The 19,379-nt window shown below is 38.0% G+C and overlaps 1 protein-coding gene across 5 annotated transcripts in view; it reads right to left on the reverse strand.

Annotated features, from left to right (window-relative positions):
* The window catches only part of WWC3 (WWC family member 3), a 103,637-nt gene that overhangs the window by 37,719 nt on the left and 46,539 nt on the right, over positions 1 to 19,379 (reverse strand). For all 5 annotated transcript variants that reach the window (XM_037377491.1, XM_037377490.1, XM_037377489.1 and 2 more), the window contains exons 5-8: positions 17,140 to 17,219; positions 10,757 to 10,886; positions 4,033 to 4,182; positions 1,876 to 1,949 (exon numbers count right to left, since the gene is read on the reverse strand). In XM_037377491.1, coding sequence (XP_037233388.1) covers positions 1,876 to 1,949; positions 4,033 to 4,182; positions 10,757 to 10,886; positions 17,140 to 17,219 — 434 coding nt within the window. The remainder of the gene's footprint in view (positions 1 to 1,875; positions 1,950 to 4,032; positions 4,183 to 10,756; positions 10,887 to 17,139; positions 17,220 to 19,379) is intronic.

A 19,379-nucleotide genomic window follows, 5' to 3' on the forward strand; every position in this document is an offset into this window, starting at 1 on the left:
GCTGATTACTTCCGTACAACATACTGGGCAGAATAAGGCTACTATTTTAAAGTAACTAACATGTTTTTGCTAAATAACAGCCCATTGTCAGAGCTGTGATCCTGGGACAGTAAAACTACCCTTACTGCAATCACTATTCTCTAGTTGGAAGGTTAGTTACCTGGATTTTCTACACTTAACATCAAACCCCAGCTCACTTCTGATGTTCAGATATACTGCATTCCATGCAGAAACAAATGTTCAGCATTTCCAGCTGAGAAATGCTTCCGCTACTAAAAAAAAACCCAACAAAAAAAACCCCTGAAAATACCCCAGCACTCCATCTTCTCCCTGCAATAACACACAAGAAGAGAAGTGTTTTGAAAAACACATAGAAAAGGTATGTCAGAAAACAGAACCAAAAACATTAAGTATGATCTTCACAGCACCAGTGTGCTCTGCTAAACTTAGCAGTGTAAGACCAAATTCTATCCTTCTTTCAGCAACTGTCATGAAGCCCTAAATTATCAGTGAGCTATTAAGTGCTAAGGCCTAAGTCTGTGACCAAACAGGACACTGACAGGATTTTGGTTTGCCCTTTTTTCGCCCAATCATTTAGCCTTTACTAGGTAATAGTCAATGGTATTCACATGCAGTACTTTACAATGCAGGCTTTCATTCCAGTTACAAATCCTGAAGATTTAGCTGTGTATCTCTAACATGCCTGTACCAGTGTAAATTTTTTTTGAAGCCTGTACTGCATCCAAATGTGGGTAAATTTTCCAAGAACAACAACATTGTGAGTTGCTATAAAGCTTCCAGTACCTGCCAAGACATATGACAGCATTATGGTTTCCCCCACAGGAAAAGTCACCATAAAATGAAAAAAAAAAAAAAGAAAAAAAAAAAAAAGGCAAAAGTACTAAACTTGTTCTGAGTGATGTAAAAAAACCTAGCAAAAAATAGACAAAGTTGAAAAGAAAAATCTTAACTTAAAAAAAAATTTTAAAACTAACGTTAAGGTTTTCAAAGCTAACTAAACAGAATCTTTTAAGTGTCAGACTATTTTAATAAAGGACTATTCTATCAGTACTAATTAAAATAATCATAAGTGCACAAAATTCCCGTGTTCAAGTCATCATCCAGACACTACTGTCCAGAATATGCAGCAAATAATTAAAAAACAATGAGGTTAAATAAGGACTTACTAAACTATACTAGTAGATGTTTTTAGTACTAAATAAGAATTAGGTTTACAAAGCCATGAAAAAACAATACAAGACTGACCTCCACCCACAAAAGAAATGCTTATAATAAGCAATTACATTGAATACTAGTGAAGAATTAACCTATTCCAAGTAATTATTCTTTTTATTTAACACATCTTTTTCAATATCAGCATTTATTTTTATGTATCCTTTTGTTCAGCTCTGAACATTTTTCATTTATCTCACAGGAAGTTTTGCATTCTTTCTTCATACTGAGATCACGACTTCAGTGCGTTAAACTTAGAACACAGGTATGCAACGCTCCGACTATACCGAGGGAGTAGGCTGATAAGTGTAAATTTAAAGAGTTTATACTGAGGTTTGAGAAGAAGGTGGAAAAAAACCCAACACAAAAAAACCCATAAAACAGTTCATAAAAACTACTGCAATTTTTTGTTTATACAAGTGTAGAATGGGGCTGACATTTGACTTTATCTCTGCAAACAAATATAATAATTTTATGATAAAGTCTTAAGTTTACCTAAGCTTTTATTAGCTGTGAACTACTCAACAGTAGGCAAATTAGTCTTCCTAAAGACATTTCAGCTAGGAGGCTGGTTCCAGTTCTACTTTGAAAACTATAATCACAAGAGTAAAAATAAAAACCAACAAATTTGTCTTTAATTACCTTTTCTTGGCCTCTTCATATTGCCAGTTCAGTCTTACTTTGTCTACAAGTCTTGTTTTGTCATCAAACCCAAACTTTTGCAGAGTTGAAGAACACAGAGAAAAAGAAAAAGAGAGAGAGAAATGAGAATTTAGAAACACTCTCATAATAAAAGGCATAACTGCCTCACTTACTGGACTCACTAAAAATTTTCAGTGCTTGCAGTAATAATAAAGATTAATTTTAAGCTTTAGAAATACAAAACTGGTTTATTGCCAAAAACACAGAAGCAAGCCCTTCCAATAAATTATGATCTTGGAAATAAAGGGTTAGCAAACAGGATCATAGATGAATGGTCACAGCTTTTCCATTTCATCCAAGCCTAAAACACAGAGAGTATTCTAATTGAAATATTTTACCACTTGATGCAGCTATTTTATGGATAGTTTAATTAGAAGTAATTCAGGTTACATTTACTGTACTGCAATATGTTACCCAGCACTTAGATCATTAGTGTGTTTTAAACGCTATCACAAAAGCATCACCTGATCCTTGAACCAGTCCTAGAAAGAAAGAACAGTTACACTACAACTCCTACTGTCTACAGACCAGTTTCTACAGCAACTTCTCTCCACCCAACAGCATCAGCAGTTTTCCTCTAAGGATGTATATGTACAATCTAATAGTTAAAACTCAAGTCCCTATCTAAGCACATTGCTGCACCTCTGGCTTTGTCATCTAACTGCTGCTTTTGCTCTCTTCATCATCACACATGTAAAAACTCCAGCTCTTTTTTACTCACATTCCACTACTAATAATTCAGGAAAACAATTTATATAATTATGTAATTTCCACCACCACCCCCCAACGACCTATATCTGATAAACACAATTTTCAGACTGTACTTAGCTTGTCTTGGATGGCATTCAATGTGTATTGTGAATAGAAAAATGCTGCTATGTTCCTTTTGGTAATTTGTTTTGGAATTGAATAATCACATCCACCACCAGTCTGAAAAATGACATCCCAAAGGCACCATCTACCTAACACACTGAAAGACAGCCTAGTGTTAGCTAAGTTTTCTTAGATGCTTTAGGAGTATATCTTCTTAAAAACATGGATTTTCTCTTCTGTAGAGGCCATCTGGAGATATGCAACCTGGCAGCTAGTCAGCAGTGAAAGAAGACAATAGACAAGAAATGGGATGATAAAAGCCTACAACTGAGAAGTTACACAGTTGAATAAAATTTCCAACCAAGAGTAGAATAACATCCAAACTACAGTACCAACCAACTACAAACAGGTTGTCTTCTGGCTTTATTGTCAATCTCATCCACAGAAACAAATGTTTTGTTGCTGAAGAACAGCTAGGCTGCCATAGTGTTAGTGCAAGCCAAATTTTTATTATTTGGAATACACAATTTCATTCACACAGAACTATTTCCAAGGAATGCTAATACATTCTTCTCAAATACCATATTTAAAGGCATATTTGAGCATAAAGGTATGGCAGACTAGATCAGAAATTTTGTTATTTTTTAAGAAAAATACTTGGAGACCAGCAAATAGTTCTCTTGTCTCAGAGAAAAGCAGCAGAAGTCTACACTACACCTTTGATGTATATGAATAACAATGAAAAGCATGATAAAACCAAGATTTTAAATAAATAAATATACACACCCATCACTACCAGAATACTAAAATCTCATGTTGTTGCACAATCAGGTCTCTACTGCAACTTCAAGCTGGTTAAAGCATTTCCTTCCTTCCTGCATCATTACAAGTATCAGTAAGTCAGAGCTGGTGACATGAAGAGAAGAGGTCTGTGGACACCTCAGTAAGAGCTGTTACTTATGAGATGAACCTGTGGTCACCAAAGTGAGGACACAAGAAGTGCTCTGCCATGCTGGCTGAGTCTGGGAACTGATTTTACCTGTCACTGACCTGCAAGCATGTTGCTAAGCCCCTGTGCCACACTCAAAAAGCAGAACCACAAAACACTGCTCGGATGCTCTGGGAGCAATAGAAAATGCAACTCCCTCACCACCAATATTGCTTTGGATTTTTTGTTCTGCTACAGCCAACACCTCTTAAATTAAAACAAGAAATAACGATGTATCACCACAGTAAAAAAGCAGCTTATTTTCTACAGCAAATGTCTCACATAGTAACACATACCTCTCCAGTGATGTCAGTCTGAGAACAAGCATCACAGTGTTGTTGAGGTAAACAGGAGTCACTGAGTGAACTAGAATTGTGCTGGAGATCCTGCAGGGAATCTGTAATACAACAGCTATTCCTGAATCCATCTGTTAACTTGGCCAGGCTCTATAGGAGCAGGGATTTAAAAGAAAAAAAAAAATTAGAAAAACTGCTTTTTATAATCCTTTTATTAATAGAAAACAAAGAAAAACATTCTGTTTTAGAAATATGACAGGTAGCTTAAAAAAGACCTACTTACAGAAAGTGAAATTCATTGCAGTGTTATCAACATGCAGAAGCTTTGCTTTGAAATAAACCTCTCTTTTTAAAAGATGCATCTAACAGTAAACAGATTTTAAAATTACTTGTTTTAGATCTGTGCATGTTTTAGCTTTTATATAGCTTACAGTTCTCTCAATCTAGCAGCTGTCAACTTTCAAGCTAACTGATAGGGAAGACAAATGAGATTCATCTCCACTTTTGCCATCTTCTGCACAGGTTACATTCCTTAGCCACTACTGCTATCACATCCACCTTGTATTGATTGTATTTTTATGACAGTTGATTTCACCCTTGTGGTCTCTTACCCAAAGTTCACAGAGTTAAAAGGTATTTTACACTTTGGGTTAAGTAAGGGATATCTGCAACATATCTAGACAATGACACAAACTGTGAAGGTAAAGCAGAGACATCTAGTCTTTAAGGGGAAAGGGGAGTAAGAGACAATCACACAAAATAGGAACCATAACTTCTTTGACAATATAAGTGTGGTTGGAAGGTTCGTATAATTCCTTTTTACAAAGATAAAATTGTTAATATCACTTATTTTCTGATTGTGTATTCTTTTTCAAAAATTAAAGATAATGTAGTATCAATAACAAAATCACTGTGCAGAGTCATTTATGACAGAGGTCCTAAGTACTATGCGTTGAAAGAATGTTTAAAAAAAAGACATTAAGAAATTAAATTCTGTCCCTTCATCAAAAGTTAAAAGACTTCAAATTCACATCGAATTGCATGAAAAAGATTTATCAGAAATTTGAAAAGCTATGTCATTTTATAAATCATAACATAATCAAACCACTTGGTTCTAAAAATACACATAAAAACTCAAAACCACTTACTCCAGTGCCTAAACTACAGAATCAGGGACAAGTCTGGAGCACTGTATTGGGAAAAGGCTGGCCCTCAGGTATCTCAGTGGCTCTGACAGCTGCTTATTAGCAACAAGCCCCCATTATTGCCCATATCCAATCACCAGGAGATCTCTCAGTCTTCAAAGTACAGTTTAAAAAGAGTAACACATCAATGCTGTCTTTTCTTACAACAAATTCATCAAGAGGACAAACCTGTGTAACAGCAACTGGTTGCTGCTCACAGGAACAGCAAGACCATCTTGAAGAAAAAAGCGTCTGGTTTCAGAGCCTAGGAAACATCCACAAATTACAGCAGGCCTGAAACTAGCCAAAAAAAGCAGCTTTTTCTGGTGGCCTCCATTTCCATCATACACAGCCCATCCCTTTGTTCTCATTATATACTAGTCCTCCCTCAGGCCTGCCTCCACTAGGGATGAAAGAAAGGGAAAATACCCAGCCTGGTGCAGGACGAACGAAAAATGAGTGGGCTCCCTAGCCACAAGAATGGGAGCCCTGTCCTCCTCCCTGCCGCCCCACCAACCACACACACTCTGTCTTCCTGGAATCATAGAATGGTTTGGGTTGGAAGGGACCTTTAAAGATCATCTAGTTCCAACCCCTCTGCCATGGGCAGGGACACCTGCCACTAGACCAGGTTGCTCTAACCCCCATCTGACCTGGCCTTGAACGCTTCCAGGGATGGGGCATCCACAGCTTCTCTGGGCAGCCTGTTCCAGTGCCTCACCACACTCATAGTAAAGAATCTCTTCCTTAAATCTAATCTAAATCTACCCTCTTTCAGCTTAAAGCCATTCCGCCTTGTCCTATCACTGCATGTCCTGGTAAAAAGTCTGTTTCCAGCTTTCCTGTAGGCCCCCCTTTAGGCACTGGAAGGCTGCTAGAAAGTCACCCCAGAGCCTTCTCTCCTCCAGGCTGAACAACCCCAACTCTCTCCCAATTAGGGAAAAGCAGGCAGAGATGTAGGTACACACCACGTGCTACTTAGCAAGCATGTGCTACTTCAGTCTCCATCTGGTGGTACTACAAGATGCAAGTGGAGCTGGGATTTGGTGCTCAGCACTGGCAGGGGCAGAGGACAGTGCAATGCCCAGCATGCTGGCAGTGGGACAAGGCTACCGATACCTGCCTCCAGAAGCTCGGTTTGCCTTGGGTCCCCAAAAAAAGCCAGTTCTACTGCCACCTCCCAATTGAACTGTGCCATCTTAGTATGAAGGACAAATAGTTTCTTCTCAGTCCTGAGACAGGAAAATTCAATTTCAAGTTACATTACCAAGAAGCCCTTAGCTAGCATCCCCTCACCCTCCAAGACCTGCTGCAAAATTAACTGCTCCATACCATGGCAAAAAGAAAACCAGTGACTTCCACTTTATGATAACTGAAAATTGCAGGTTCCTGACTAACTCTCTTTTTAAAAACTCAATAGAAATCACCCAGTCCTGTCAGTTTCCTGCTGTATGGAGGATCAAGATGGATCCCTAATGGGTTTAAAAAAACCCACAGAAACAATAATTTCCAATCATAGCTACACAAACATCAAACATCTAACATGTCCTCTTCCCAGTAAGTAGAGCCAGTAACATGAACAAAAACTGAGGATTCAGAAAGCCTGACGTTTCTCCCAAATAAGCTACGTCCCATCTGGCACCTTTGGCTAACACATTATATGTTAGAAGCATATGTTAACACCAAACATCTTGATGCCAGAAATTAAATCTAAACTTTTGCCCATATTTCAGCTACTTTATGTACTCCTGACACCCTCCAGCATCTCCTTGGCGGGTAAGGAAGGGCTGCTTGGCTGCTGGACAGGTTTCCCATCCAGGCACAGTTGCAGAACCCTGGATACTACTTAAAAATTACATAGCATTTAGCAGGTGGCAACCACCAAGTAGCATCACCTTAAATTACATCTATGTGCGGATGTAACTATGCTCTAGGGTAAGCATATATGTTTTGAGTCCTTCTAGTTGGTTAAGTGAAAGCACAGCCTCCCGCAATCCTAACATGGAAGATCACAACATGAGTTAGCATACTTTTAGATAGAAACAATTTACATGAACTTCTAGGACTAATATCCTCCCCAGCTATACGGAAGAATCCATCTTTCATCTGGGGTTTAGGAATTGTTTATGGTAATCCCACAGAAACTGCCAGACCAGCCTATCAAATGGATGTGAAGTTCTAGGCACACCATCCCAGACCTACCCAAAAAGAGAGAAATGAGCACAGTTATTTCATCACTGTCTGATGCTATCTGATTTGGGAGATCTCTGCCACATACAGCTCCAGTGCAGTTCACATCTAGCCTACTTAGCCTATTTAATGGGTAACAAAAGGAAAGTAATAGAAAAAAGAAAGAAAAAACCACAAAAACCAAACTCCAATGCTTCCTAAGGATAATGGACAATATTTTAAAATCATATACACATACTGGAACAGAAAAAAAACTATGAAAGGGATTGGGCAGGTGGGAGGGCACACACACTGCTTTCAGGAACCCGACCACGCACCTTGATTACTCAATCTTATATAAAAGATTGCTCACTTTTTTTGAGCAGTGACACTGTATATTTGGCTTTATTTGTAACCACAGCACCCAGTGTAAATCTGACCACCCTCTTCTTCCCTTGTCAGTCTTCTCTCCCACACAATTCAATCCAATTATCATATTTCTATGGCAGCTACAATTTTCCAGGCACCTACACAAGACTTAGTCACTTCTGCTATGTTTAGTTCTGTTACCTACAGTGGCCAGATTTAAATTAAGAAATAGTAAGAAATTGTCTATTTCCTTTCTCTGAAATAAATCCCCACCTGTTTACATCATACTTCAAACTCCTCTATAAACAGCTTTCAAAACAAAAAGTTTTTCATAAGAAAGCTTGCTTTACCAACAATAGCTTTAAAATGTAGCATTTTCAAGGACAAAACAATTTCAAAATTGATAATAAATTAAAAATCAAATTCTGAACTCATTAGGAAGATACTTAAAATAGACTTGCGCTTGTTTGGCAAAGCTAAATAAATCCGTAACACTAATCTTCAACTAATTATAAAAAGGCAAAGCACAGAAAAGTTTGGTGACAACAGAAGTATTTAATATTTTTTTCCTCAGAATTAAAAAAAAAAAAACATCAGGCAGAAAGCTGGATACTTTTGCAGAGCACAGTAAGTTGGCAGAAATATACAATTTTTACAGCTGTAGATCTTGTAAACTATGGCATTTAATCCCTTATATCAATTGCAACAACACATGCAGAACTGTTTTGCATTCTAGGCTTGTGTGGAACAACTCTTTCCTAGATTCTCCTGGACTATATGTCTATTACTGGATGCTGTCATAACACACTGTCATTAATTAGAAAAATGATACCTCCTAGACTGGTATTTCCTGTATGTCACATACACCCATGAGGAAGGATGGCAACACTTTCCATTTTTCCTTCAGTCTTGTGCAACCTCTATATTCTGCTGCTGCCAGCCAGCACTGCCCAATCCTTGATGCCAAGCTTGATCCTAGACTTCTAACTCCCTCAACACTGCATTTAAAGAAACTGCAAGTGCACCTAGAGTTGGTTTAACAGATATGATTTTCAAGGCACCTCAATGATTACAGCTGGATCTAGTACCACTGAGAACAGAATATATAAGGAAAAGGGGGCGGGGGGGAAAGAAATCTAGTGGGGGAGTCAAAACAAGGCCAGTAGTTAAGCTGCTCCAAGATCTCACACACAAATCTTTAAATTATCAGTTAGTTTCCTAAAACGTGCATCACTGCATCCATGAAGAACTGTCTAATCATTCCTTACTAGCCAGGCATGTGGAAGACTGAGAATCACTTCAAAACTTGGCCAACACATAATATCAAACATGTTAAAAGTTGCTAAGGCAGAAACTTCATAGTGACTTATAGACATAGAACTTCAAGTTCTCTCTACTTGAACAAGGATTTGTGGTCCGTCAGCTGACTTTTGGGTAACGCATCAGAGACTGAATAATTGTATAACCATGGAAATTCATTATATGTAGATTATAAGCTGCCCCTATCATTTAACATAAAAACCCCCAAAACCAAACCCCAGTGAAACACTACTGGAGAGCAAATGGAAAGAAAGTGTTTGAATGACAATATTAATTTAATACGGTCCCAAAAATGTAGGTAACAGATGCCTTTTTTCATATAGCAGTTCAAAGACTGAGTAAAGAAAATTGTCCTTGTCATCCCTCTGTATCTGCAGCATATTTTGGCAACTCTGTACTGTAGTCCCTGTGGTGGCAGAGGCTTGCAGCCCTTTGATCAAGCTTCTATCACATTAATAACACTGACACAGCAACTAAGAGGTAAGAGCAGGGTACAGAATCCATTCAAAAGTTAGATCACTGCTCAGGCACCTATGTCCCTTCAATCCTCGTGCTCAGATTCATAAAATAAAGCTTGCATGATGGTTTCTGTATACATTGTATTTGCTCATATTCTTTGAGAGTTTTGTAGAGAACACTCACAACTAATGTGTCTTGATATGGGTACTTAAGAGGAGAGTTTGGGACAAGAAAAGGAGAACTGCCAAACTATGGCACAGTGACACAGAGATCCAGTTCTGTGAAATGCTTATAAAAGGAAAAACATGGTAGACAAACTGATAAACATTTTAGCACATGAATTCTCAGTCCTACTTCATTATAATACAAAATGAAAAACAAATAAATAAAACTTATTTTGATTTTTTTTTAATGCAGCATAATTACTTCATAGCAGTCTCTATAGTCAGCAGCAATGGAAAGCTATATTTAATAAAGACATTGATCTAAATGTAAGGATAGTACATTATTGTCCTGGTTCCAGCTGGAATTGAGTTAATTTTCTTCTTAGCAGCTGGTGCAGTGCTGTGTTTTGAATTTGGTGTGAGAACAATGTTATAGCATACTGATGGCTTTCGTTGTTGCTGAGTGATGTTTACACTAAGTCAAGGACTTTTCAGTTCCTTAGGCCCTGCCAGCGAGAGGGCAGGAGGGGCACGGGGAATTGGGAGGGGACACAGCCAGGACAGCTGACCCGAATCAGCTAAAGGGATATTTCCCACACCATGTGATGTCATGCTGAGTATATAGGCTGGAGGAAGGAGGAAGTGGGAGGACATTCAACATTATGGCATTTGTCTTCCCAAGTAACCATCACATGTGATGGAGCCCAGCTTTCCTGGAGGTGGCTGAACACCTGCCTGCCCATGAGGAGTGGTTTTCTCACTTTTACTCTTCCAAACCTCTTCCCCTGCTTAGTTGGTGCTTAGTTGCCAGCGGGGGTTAAACCATGACAATTATCTAAGATGAAATGCATATAAAATGAAATGCATATAAAGTTTTGTGTTCACAGTATAGACGATGACTACTTACCTCTTTTGAGCTGCCTGCTATTGGCAATTATCAAATAGAAAAATCAGTTTAGGCTACCCTATTTCCTTACTTAAACTGAGTAACCCCAATATAATCACAAAAGAGAAAACAGAGGAAAATAGCAGCTATTTGTTCAGCAGCATATTTTTTACCTGCATAAGGTCCTGCCTTTCTTTTTCACCTGTGCATATAGCCTTCTTTATGGTTCGAAGCTCACTCATTATAGCTTGTGCTTCATCCAGTCTATAGTTTGTATGAGCACTTGACATCTTACGATCAATCCTGTTGAAAAGATTAAGACAAATTCAGTAATTTTTACCTAATTAGAAAGTGCATAGACGTTTTAAGACCTCTTGTTTATTCATGTAACACTTCTGGGAATAGAATGATAGTCTAATTGGAATTAACACAGTACTCAATGACAAGTACATTCTAAAGACAAAGCAATGCAATTATCTGTCCAGGTTCTGCAGAACCAACAAATTTCCTGGTTTTAATGTCCTAACACACTGCTTACTTACAGGCAATGTCTTACAGGCTATTTCAAACAACAAAAGTAGAGTCAACTTAAAACTAGCCTACATGGTAATAACTCAAAAGATAAAGATATTGGCAGTTTAGCTGTCACATTTTCCATGCACACATTGCAACATCTCTTCCAGAACTTCTATCTGACCTTGATTTAGAGGTTTCTAACAAAGGCATTTCATTTTCTTGGGAAGAAATTTTTAATTTGTAAAATTTTACTACCAGTGGTTTCCTGCCATTATGGGCATCTTTGAGCATCTTTTCTAGAAGACGTCATTGTCCCACACTGAAGAACATCACACCAGACCATCCCAGAAGATTATAAATGCAAACTCAACAAGGAGCAAGAGCACTACTCACTACATCAGGTTGAAGTACTACTGTTTCCATTTGACATAAAAATCTCTCACCTTAAGAGGGACATCCACTGTCTGAGTTTTCAACTTCTTTTCCAACAGTTCACAATAGTAAAGGCCAACAGATCAGGACACAGAAACTTAGTTCAGTCTATCATCTTGATAATTTGCTTTGATTTTTAGATAAAACAACCAGACTAGAGACTCTGCAGAACTTACTAAAAGAACCATCTGGATTTACAACAAATGACTACGGGATCTTAACAGACTACCCACAGCAATTAGTGAAAATTGTGTTAAATTCCTGTTAAAATATTAAAACCTCAGTTTTCCTGTTAATCTAGCATAGGAAGTGTGTACACAGAAAAAAGGTGGTATGGTAATGGTCCCTAAGCCAACGCTAAGAATGAACATCTCCAGGAAAGGGTGTCTCTGGTTAAGAGAATTAAAAATAAAACATCCATTGCTCATTACACAGGACATCAACTTATAACAAGATGTAGTAGGACTGGCTATACTATAACTATAGATATATGACAAGAATACTCAAATTCTTACTTAAAATAATAACTAAAGGTTTCAAGGTAGGTGTTATATTAAGCTAAGAGTGTCAACACCCATTCAGCATGTTCTGTCAGTTAAACAAAATCAGCGAAATTCCACTTGCAGCAGATTAGTTGCTTTGAAATTAAAATATTAAAATAAAAAAAAAATCAAAATGCTTGAATGAAAGCCCTGTGGTTTTATTGTGCAGTTCACAATATTTAGGAAAAAAATGCAGGTTGGTTTTCTATGGTTTTGGTTTGTTTGGTTTTTTTCTGACAGCTCCTACTTTTGGAGGCAACATAAATGAGTCCAAACATTAAGCTTTCTACTTAAATGTAATTTTCCCGTGTTGCATAAGAAAATGTATAAGCCTTTGTGATTTTTTGTTCAAGAATAAGTAAGGACTTAAATGTCATGTGGATTAAAGATGGGGGGTTTGGTTGGTTGATTTTCTTTTCTTTTTTGGATGTTTACTTGAGTCTTCACTAATTTTTAGTTAAAATCCTGAAAGGATTAGGTAAAACCATGGTAAAAAACCTAATCCAAATCACTACAAGTTACACAAAAAAGATAACATGTAGTTTTATCTGAAGGTTACCTTAATGTTAAGAACATAGATTCCACCCAAATATTAGATCCAAAAATGCCTGCTACACAGCTGCTCATTATACTGTTTGCCAGGTCCAAGGTGGCATTTCAGGAAAAGAAAATGTTTTAATTTCAACCAGATTTTTGTCCACTTACCCACATACTCATGGTAATTTTGGAGCCCAACTTACCAACTGGTATTTGTTTAAGGAAATAATCAGAAAAGTTTCTACTGCCAGAAATATCTGAGCTTAAATCAGTGTTTCTGTCAACCCAAATTGACTTAAGCACCTTATAAAATTACTTGTTACGCCCTGTCTGTTAGCGTTTTTTTCCTCCTTTCATAAAGTTAACAAGAATCTTCCATTTTATTAATGGAAAGCAGCACGATACAAATACAGGTGAGACCTTTGTATGAACATCCAACTGATACACAGAACCATGAATAAAATACACATTTTCTGAGGAAGATGTTTCTAGGATACACAGACTATTAAATGCACTTGCAGTGGTTTCAGTCCTATATGGCAGTTTATGTGTTCCTGTTTTCCGCCATGTGCTTTCAAATACAAGTCCCCCCCATCCTCACCAAAGCACAGGTCTGTAGTTGAATTAAAATCCAACTTTAAAGCTTTTGTCAGGTCTCATATCCTCTAGTCTGTAGCTACAAATTATTTAGTCAGTCCTAATTCCCTGTCTCTCCCAACTTCTCACAGCATTTACTCTGCTCTTGCAGTCAACTGGCCAAGTTTTCGTTTCCTTTGTTGCTAGGCGCCTCCTTCCTCAAAAATTCCTGCTTTCCAGCAGAAGGGTCACTGAAAACACAGGGGAGGAAGAACTGTTCCTAGTTCTCAGTCCCTGCCACCAGGTCAGAGGAAGGAGTTTGTTCCAGGAAAGGCTCATCTTTAACCCTGTAACTCTGGACTGCGACACGATCAGCCACACCTTAGGGCAAAGGCACCTGTGGAGGCTGAGGAACAGCATCATGCTGGGTGAGATCTTTGCAGGCTTTCAACAGGGAGCTCTAGAAAGTCTCCAGTGGGTAACGGCAGACGGTGATGTCCAAGGGCTTATTACAACATTGCCAAATTTGGATGAAACTGTAGAAAATACAGCTCTAACAAAAAAGCTGAACTGCAGCGTTATGAAGTTTGAAATTTTGACTATACTGGAGTTGTAGAAGCATTAAAAAAAACCCTCAATCCTCTCTCCCCCCACAAAACCCCACTTTTCTCTAGTTGTTTAAAGTTTTTCTGTTTTGTTGTGATGTTTTTCTTTTTTTATTCTCCTCAAAGATGGCTAAGCCATTTTACTAAAATTAAAAAGGACAGAAAACAAAACTTCGTCCAAGGCAGACACTGTACGTGGTAAATGTCAATGCAACAGATTTGTGTTTAACAAAGGCATCTGAATCAAACAGCAATGTAAACCAATGGAAATACTGAACAACTTAACCACCCTCACCATAATGTTTATCTCTGAGAGCTGTAACCAGCAGAGGTTGCACAGGCAGTTGGACGGCAGCAGGTTCTGATACCTGCTCATAATGCCATTCTGGTCACACTTTCAAAGCAAACATTTAGCCAGATGTAAAGCCCAAAGTGTGACAGGTCCTAATATTGTTCTTGGCTTATACTTGAAATAAAGCAAAGAAAATTACTTCAAAAAAGCTGAACAGGATGTGTGCCATTCTCAGTTTGGCAGTTACTTGGATTTGACCTAGCACAAGAAAGAAGAAAAACTACACAGACCAAAAATTTAGAAAAGGTAACGAGAGGGGAGAATGTCTGAGATGTAAGAAACTTAAAAAGAAAAAAAAAACAACAACAACAACAAAAAAACATATCAGCATTTTTGTGTTAAAGAAGGAGTAACGTGTTACTTTTTAGACAATACAGTTACTCTGTGGATATGCAAAAACTGAAATACATCAGCTTTGGTACTTGATTTTAGTGACCTTTCTCTCCCAACAAATACAAGGAATAGGAGAGATCGCTCAGGGTCAACTAGAGCACAGTCAGACTTTAGTGTGATTTGTCTACTGACTACACAAGGAGGCTAGAGAAACTTCTCTTTTCACCTGTTAATGTGAGTACTCTCCAAACTGACTCACTTCCTACTAGAAGCAAAATCCTCAAAAGAAAGCATGTATCTCATCAGAAAGGTAAATAAAAAATTACTTAAAAACACAAAACAAAAACAAACCCACAAGCCTCTGGTTCACACGTGAAGACGTCACTGCAGACAGCAGAGCTCAGCAAGGCACAAGCACTGTCAGAAATTCACTGCAATCCCAGATAACGCACAGGCGAAACATTCTCCCCAGCTTCAGCGAGCAACAGCAAATACCACCCAGTGCACCAACCAGACATGGAGTGACTGTAGCAACAGCAACAATGAGCAGCACTGAAGCACTGAGTTGTCATGCTTGAACTTTTAAACTAGATTATTAGAGTGACTACTGACTAATCAGATACGCTTTAAAATAATTCCTCTCTTGAACGTCTCTCCTATCCCCCCATCCTGAAGTACGGGTGACTTCTCTTGGGCTAAAATCCAAGACTAGCATTTGTATTCTTAATCCATTCGCAGACTTTACTTTTCAGGAAGTTGCACTACTTTGCTGGACTATCTTGAATTATATTAATTAAAATAATCTTGAGTTTCAAATGGCCTTCAAATACTTCTATCATCCTAGTCAAGTGGTTAGTCCTTTTATAAAACAATTGAACCTATACCCATAAAATAACCCAATAACCAGGAAAAGAAAATAATTAAAGAAAGTAGAAAAGGCAAGGTGATTCTTACTCAGTTAAAGTATGATTAAGAACCCCATGACAAAATTTCTTTTGTTCTGTTACTGCTCATATATGTAGGCCACTATTCTAAGATGTTGACTATACTTAAAATATTTCTTAAAATATTTGCTATTTCAGTATACTGAGTGCTTTATTTTACTAATTTTCAGTTAATATCATACATTAACAATTCCCATAGCTACCTGTAACTACCTTCATGTAGTCAATAAAAACATATTTATGCCTGAAAATTATTACATTATATCTGCCAATGAAGAATTTTGGTTGAACAGGTTTTCTTTTCTGAAGCTTTTAAAATGCATTATAAAACAAAACTCTTTTAAGCTGAAAAAAAAAAACCCAAACAAACCACCACCACACACAAAAAAAACCAATCCACAACTCAGCAACCAAACCATCAATATTAAGTGCATGGGCTACTCCCTCTCCTTTAAAAGTAGCATCTGAGTATGTCCCTTTAAATCATTTTGTTAATGTAATACCTATCAAAATCAAAGTTGGAAAATAAGTAACCTAATTGCTCCAGGATCCCTGGAAGTTTTCCAGAATTACTGAAGCAAAGTGTGCATGCTTTGTAACACCAATGCAGCAATAAATCCATAGCTTCAAAATATTTCCACATGTACTGTACTTACGCTGCAAAATTCATTAGACATGCAACAGTTCCAATGTTTTCAGGAAGCGCCTGCATTAGGCAGTTCATTCACATGCAAGCTGGAAAAAAGGCCAAGATTTCTAATGCCACGGCCACATATCCAACGCAAATCCAAGAGCACTTCAACATATGGTCTTAGCCCCTGGCCTTGTTGAACAAATCTGGAAGTCACAACAACCTGTATTTACTTGCCACCTCTTCCATGGCCTTGCAACCTCTCTCCTTATCCCACTGGGCATTCCATGTATATGCTGTTTGTGTAGGTGACTAAGCAGCACACAGATGGAAGTCACTCAGTTCCCATCTGATGGCCTGCAGGAAGAGTGGCAGGGAGAGGGTCACCACAACCGTTCACAACCTTTGCCACCACTGAGCGCAAAGGAAACAGAGCACAGGCTGCTTAATGGCCTTGGGAGCGGTGGCAAATTGCCCAGAGCTATCTTTACTCGCAGAGAGGAGACAAGGAGTCACATCTACGTGCACTCATTCTGCACACATGCAACAAGATCCAAGGTCTCACAGACCATCAGATTTACACACACAAATCAGCTATACTGTGCAGAATCAGGTGGCCTGACACTCAGGTAAAAGGAAGAGGTAGTGTTGTGGCGTACAGCGTACCCCTCAGGAGAAATACTGTGCCCAGCCAGAAAGCCTTGGTACTGTTCACAGGGAAGCTGCTCTACTGCATGGTGCTTTGTTCGGGCTGCGCTCCAGGCAGGAGGTATCTCCAGAAAATATTTGGAAAAAATTCTAAAAATCTAATCCCACCTCGACAACATCTTAAGGAAACAACAGGGCCTATATAACTGTTTTCACATGTGAATCTATGAAATAAACCAATCCAACCAATTCTGTCCAACCCTTCTTCCATCATTTCACACTATTCTCACCCCACATCACAATCGTAGCAGAAACTCTTAAGAAAAGCGATTAAGAGGTTTCAACCTTCTTTCTTTTTGGCAGTGCTCTTCTAGGAAATTCATTCCAAGGCATATAAAGTAAAGAAGAAAAAAAGATCCTCCCACAAACTCTTAACTTACTCTTGCAGAGTTTCCACTCCTTTTTCCTTATATTGCAGCTCCTGCTTCATCTGTGCCAATTCTCGTTTTAGCCTAGAAAGCTGAATATAACAAAATAACTTTAAGTAATAATATGCAACAGAAACTTTCATAATAAAAAATAATTGGTTTTCCAATACAAAGTCTTAAGTTACTTCAAAAAAATTGGGAGTGATAATCTAAAACCTCTTTAAAGTTTGCGCTGAGATAACAGAAGACTTTCTGAAATATCGTAAGACCCAATGAAACAGCAATCACAATATTCAGCTTTCAAAGTATTAATTTCCTCATCTATTTTACTGGTTTCTACCTGCAATAGTTTATGCTAACAGATAGCAAGTTTCAATCCATATGATTTTTCTTCTCCCCTTGTAGCAGACAGACACCTCTCAACTGTCTTCAACTCTTCAGTCCACTTAAAAAAAGATGAACATTCAATGCTGTTTATTGCTCAAAAAAAAAAATCACTAGCAATAGCAGCCTTCTCTCCCAGAAATGGCAGCCTGATTTTCTCCAGTTATTTTCATATTGTCCTGCCCTCTCAATTCCCCCACCAATTACCCTGATCCAACTAGAGCACAGATCAAAAGTGACAAAACAGTGATGTCTCCCAAAACATATTTTTGTGGTTTTATGAAAACAGTTACCTGAGGAGGTTGGGTAGAGCTTAGAAGGGCACTACCAGCAGCAAGAACAATCTGCATAGAAATAGCTTCTTGACCTCCAAAGTTGATAGATAAATGAGGCCAACATGGGGAGTAGGATGCAAGGGACTACAGACAAACTGGGGGAACAGAAGTGTTTCAATGTGTGGCAGGGAGGCTTAAGACTGAACTGAGACCCCAAAGAGGGGCAGGGATAGAAGAAAAAAACCCCTCTCTTCTCAAGCTATCAAATTTGGTACCTTTTCTAAAATATACCAAGTGCTTTTGGTTTCCACATGTACATCAATAAATAACAAAAACATTACTAAAAAAGAGTAGGGAGGGATAGGAAGAGAGCGCGACAAGAGAAAGGAAAAAAGTTTTTTTAAAAAAACAGTTTGTAAAAAAAATAGTTAAAATATCCTACATATCCAGGCATAGATTAATTCTGTCAGCTTTACTCAAAGAGTGAGGGGCTTCACGGCAGTTCTGGGGATGCAAACCAAGACTGTCAGTCCCACCATCCTGTGTGGTCCTCTTCCCCATGTGTTCTTGCCCTTTCCTCAAAACTCATGGCACCAGCCCCCAAAACACTCCTATACCCTCACCAAGTCTTTCGACACTCACCAAAAGTAAAACGAAAAAAATGCATCACTAATATCATGTACACAAACACTTTATAGTGCATATTTTATTCTATTACCTGAAACAACTCAATGCCTATGCATACATTCAGTTGAACAGGCTATCTTATGCACTTAGGAGATCATTTTGTTTTAAGATGCAGGAACAGAGAGAAATAGTCCTATAAGACCTTGTTTATTTTCTTTAAATACTATTTAAATAAATAAAGCTTATTTTCTTGTTTAGAATATGCTGACATTTACAGTATGCAAAACAAGCAAACACTAGTCAGCATGTAGTAAACATATACAGACAGACAGAATAAATGCCTTTGAAGGGTGGTGAACGGGATTTATTTTCAGAGGCACTCATGTGAAAAGTCATCACTACAACAAAAACAGAAAACTATCCTGCAAAGACAAGTATTTTTTATTTATTTTGTAAGCTGACTGCCTGGCATGCTAAATAACATTTTATCCATTAATAAAAAGAAACATGCCATCTAGAAGTGAGTTCTAGAGCTTAATATTATAAACTACTTTTTACAGTTGTTTATGACTATAGCTATATAGCCATATTTTCAAGCTACATCATTTTGCTTGAAACCAATGTGCAGAATTTAACTCTTTGCTAGAGCAGCATGGGAGAAAGTCGAGAAGTTAACTATTCTTCCTTCAGCAAATACAGTACCAAAAGCATTAATCTTGTTTAAAAATATATATAAAAATGGATATTTCTATTACAGAACTGCTTGTTACTGTCAGAATGCTTGAACTCCCCTCCCCTCATAGAGGAGCTCTGGCCAAATCAGCTAAAAAGTTACATTTGGCCAACACATCACATGAATTGTGAACAGATTTCCAACCAAATGGCTAAATCTGGAGTTCAATAACATTCATGGAACCCCACTGAAAATGGGGAAATGGTGAAATATTAAGGCAGTGGGTTTGAACC

This window comes from Falco rusticolus, chromosome 2, assembly GCF_015220075.1.
Source record: "Falco rusticolus isolate bFalRus1 chromosome 2, bFalRus1.pri, whole genome shotgun sequence".
NCBI classification, from domain to species: Eukaryota; Metazoa; Chordata; class Aves; order Falconiformes; family Falconidae; genus Falco; species Falco rusticolus.